This window comes from Aplysia californica, unplaced genomic scaffold, assembly GCF_000002075.1.
Source record: "Aplysia californica isolate F4 #8 unplaced genomic scaffold, AplCal3.0 scaffold00596, whole genome shotgun sequence".
In the NCBI taxonomy this organism is placed as follows: Eukaryota; Metazoa; Mollusca; class Gastropoda; order Aplysiida; family Aplysiidae; genus Aplysia; species Aplysia californica.
Window position 1 is genome coordinate 230,676 of NW_004797866.1, and position 4,498 is coordinate 235,173.

The 4,498-nt window shown below is 42.6% G+C and overlaps 1 protein-coding gene across 1 annotated transcript in view; it reads right to left on the bottom strand.

Moving 5' to 3' along the window:
- Window positions 1-4,498, bottom strand: part of LOC101861764 (unconventional myosin-XV) — a gene marked incomplete at its 5' end in the record, with an annotated part of 199,411 nt that overhangs the window by 38,791 nt on the left and 156,122 nt on the right. Inside the window, 1 exon segment of the mRNA XM_035972159.1 lies at window positions 525-646. Coding sequence (XP_035828052.1) covers window positions 525-646 — 122 coding nt within the window.

Sequence of the window (4,498 nt, forward strand, 5' to 3'; positions counted from 1 at the left end):
TTGTGTGTGTGTGTGTGTGCGCGCGCGTACGCGTGCGCCGAGAATATTTCTGGGTGTTCCAGGTTGTAAAGCCCACAATCTGTCCCCGGGGTTTTATGCACCCCGCATAATTTAGCAAAATTTGATCATTTTTTGCATAATTTCTGAATATTGTCCTTTATCATTCTTTGTTAGAATTAAGAGAATCGGAAAATTTCACATTTTTTGGGCTTCAGAATTTGTTTGGGCATAAAACCGGAGAGAAAGCACAATAGAGTTGTTGTTGTTTTTGGCGGGTGTATGCGCTGTACACATGCTATTTATGAAATGTATCTATTTATCTATTTATCTACTTATTTATTTATTTACTATTTTACTTTTTATTTATCTATTTATTAATTAATTAATCTATTTATTTACTTATTTATTCATTTATTTAGTCTATCTATTTATTTACTTGTCTGTTTATCTATCTATCTATCTATCTATCTATCTATCTATCTATCTATCTATCTATCTATCTATCTATCTATCTATCTACTCACGGCGATGGGGAAGAGGCGGCAGAAGTAGATGGGCCACTCCTTGGCTGTGTCCACCACCACCTTCTTCACCTGAGGCTTGAGCTCCTTGCTCAGGTAGTTGGCCTGGTTCACGCCATACCCCTCTGGGGAAACACAAAAACAAAACATTTAATGTATTGTGTTACAAACAAAAACAAAATTGTCTAAGTAACCATCTGAACAAAAACAAAATGGAGTGACCTTCTGGAGAAACAAAACAAACATCTGATATATTACGTTACATACAAAAACAAAGTAATAGAGTAACCCTCTGAAAAAACCCCCAAACGAAACATGAATTTGTTATATTACATACAAATCCGGCACTTGACTGCTGTGGTCAACAAACCCAACACATGACTGCTATGGTCAACAAACCCAACATGACTTATTGTAAACAATTCTGACACTTAACTGCTATTGTAAATTGGTGAAATGGTATAGGTTTAACGTCCCTATCAACACTATTAGGTTATTTAAGAGGCGGGGCCTCCGAGTTTAACGTCCGTCTCCGAAAGGACCAGGCCAAATGGGAAATTCGTGTAAAGTTCCTTTCCCAAGGACACAACGTCGAACCGAGCAGAGGATCGAACCCCCCCCAACCCACATTCCCTCACGAATACGAGTCCGGTAGCCTAACCACTAGGCTACCGACGCCACTGCAATTGTAAACAAATCCAACATGACTGCTATTGTAAACAAATCCGACACATGACTGCCATCGTTAACGAATCCTACACTTGACTGCTATTTTGTAGACAAACCAGACACCAAAACAAACCCAATATGACTGCCATTGTAAACAAATCTGAGAAATGACTGCCATTGTTAACAAATCTGAGAAATGACTGCCATTGTAAACAAATCCGATAAATGACTGCCATTGTAAACAAATCCGAGAAATGACTGCCATTGTAAACAAATCCGAGAAATGACTGCCATTGTAAACAAATCCGAGAAATGACTGCCATTGTTAACAAATCTGAGAAATAACTGCCATAGTTTACCTCCCACATCAAAGAACCACACACTCGGCCGACACAGCCTGTACATGTTTGCTGCACATTCCACAGGTCGTGGGGGCTGGCGGGTGCTCTGCTGCCGTTTGCTCCTTCTTTCTTAATTAAAAAACACATGTCTTCCTTATCTCTCCAACTTCTATTCTTTGCAAGTTACTCTCTAGTCACACCTCTTAGTTTTAGTATTAGTAAGAGTTTTACGGCACTTGCATCACAATAAGGTCATATAAGTGTCGAAGATAAGAGGTGTTACAAGAGAGTAACAAACACAAAACAGGAGGAGAAATAAAGAAGATAGATATTTGATAAGAAAGAAGAAGCAAACCACACCAGAGCACCCACCAACCACTCACAGACACACCTCTAATCTTCGGTACTCGTATAACCTTTTCGGGTTGCAAATGCCGTGAAACACTAACTAAAGCTAAAACAAAACACTCCAGTGGTCGCACATATACACGGTACACATACATAAACCACAGAATGACCACTGTCCGAACCACTGAACAGTACAGGACACACCACTGGACACTGCAGCCTGTCACAGCAAGAGGGTCCCAGCAGATTATAGGACGAGCGGAGTAACATGGGGTCGTGGGGGGGGGGGGGGGGGTGGCAGGGAGGAAGAAAACCACAGTGAAAAACAACGCGTTGTGTTTTTTTCTTTCTTTTTTTTTTTTGGTAAGTGTTTTACGGCACTCGCAACTGCATAAGGTCATATGTGCGCGCGGGAAACATTAAACATTATTTTCAGTTGGTAGGTAATTTTGAATTTTGCCCGGATGGCGGCCGAAGCCTCCTCTTGTCGAATTTGGACCATCAAGGGATTTTTAACGGGCGCAACTTGTGCACGGGACCTCCGAGAGTTTTCGCCCTTGTCCGAGAAGGCTAAGTGTAGATCTTTCCTACCAGAAGATCGGGAGAGTGGCTGAAAAAACAGCGAGTAGGAGACAAGGAGTAGCAGTAGAAAGGCTGCAGAAAGAGTCAGGAGTCCAGAGGAGGGGGCAAAGGAGGACGTGAGCGGTGGGGGGAGGGGGGCAGAAAGTGGAAACAAAAGCAGACTGTGTAAAGGAGCTGAAGGGAGGCAGTTTAGAGCAGAAAAGTTTCCGTTCAACACGATTACGTCATTTTATTATTATATGCGCCGAAGAATAAAGGTGTTACAAGAGAGCCAGAAACACAAAAGGGAGAGATAAGGACGATATAATTATTTGTGATAGGAAAGAAGGAGCAAACCACACAAGAGCACCCATCAACCATCCACACGGTATTCCGGTTCACGATTGGGAAGGGGGGGGGGTGGTGGGCATTTGACTATATTATTATTTGGAACCAAATGAAAGTCAAAGAGGCAAAGTTTGGGGGGGCCCCCCGCTTTTGGGGGGGTTGGTTTTTTCCCCTTTACTTTCGAAAGAAAGGATAACAATAAACACATAGAGATCGCTGAACCCCCCCCCCCCCCCCCCACAAATAAGGAGGTGCTACTGACTGAAGAAATTGTCTTTAGGCAATTCCCAAAGGGGGGATATTAACATGTTCTTAGGCACAGTAGAATTGTAAATGGGTTGATTTATCAAAGCCATGCTCATACTGTGCCGGAACAACATAGGGGGAAATGCTGCTTTTTCTTTCCCCATCCTTACTATTGTCATTTTCCTCTACTTCTTTTGTATGTTTGCCACTCTCTTGTGACCCGCTATTTCCGGGGTGCCTTGATAGTCGAAGCAGACTTTGTGCTGTTGAGGCTAGAGAGGTGAGCTGATTAAGCCTGATTCCTCGTAAGGACTTCTCTGTTGACATCCACCCCTTTGCGCCCATATGACCTTATGCAGTAGCGAGGGCCGTAAAACCTCTACTAAAACAAAAAACAAACAATTTTTCATAGGCCACAAAGAGTGGTGGCTATGACAGTGCCCGATCTAGGATGTAATTGGAGTCGAAGCGATTTAACTGCTGAGTGAAGACAAGCATTATGGTCATTGCACACGGCTTAAAGACGCGCTATTTTGGGACACTCTAAACAAGAAGCAATAACTAAGTTATACATTCAGATTTGTATTTTTAATGTAGTCATTTTAAAGACCTCAAATAAGTTGTCCATTCAGACTATGTTTTAATGTAGTTTTTTTACGCTCCAACCTACACAATTTAAATCATTTAGGAGGCGGGCTTCGATCCTACCTGTCAGGGCCAACCCGAGATAAGAGGGATACAGCATATCCCAGCAGAAAGACCGAGATACTCGATAAACATCTCCCCACACGGGAATTGAACTCGGGACATCTGTGTCTGTGTGTGTGTGTGTGATGGCAAAGCGCTGAACCGCTACACCACAGACGCCGATGCATTCTGAGACGAATTTTTTATTTTATGTCATTTTTTTAGGGGGGCGGGGCGGGGTGCTTTATCAAACGTCTATTGTCTCAGTCTCTCCTCCTCTTTGACTATTACTCTTTAGAAGACACACCTCTAATCGTCGGCACTTATATGACCTAACTCTAATTGTGTTGCAAGTGCCGTCAAACTCAGAGTAAAACGAAAACTGTTTCACTGTGCACCCACTCATGAAATGAGTCTTTGTGCTTGTCTACATATATTTTATTTTTTTTTCAATCTCGTAGGTTTTTTACGGCACTTGTAACACAATAAGGTCATAATAGTGCCGAAGAATATATCATAATGTTACAAGAGAGTAACATACACAAAAAAGAAGGAGGAGAGATAAGGACAATAGATGTTTGATAGGAAAGAAGGAGCAAACCACATCAGGGCACCCGCCAACCACCCACTCAAGAAAAGAGTCTTTGAGCTCGTCCACAGGCCGGGGAGTTGTCACACAGGACGAACATGTCAAAGTGGTAGACGGACAAACGCTTGACTGGATATACCAAAACACTTCTGTTTGGGGGGCCCAAGGTGATGGGGAGAGAGATGGGG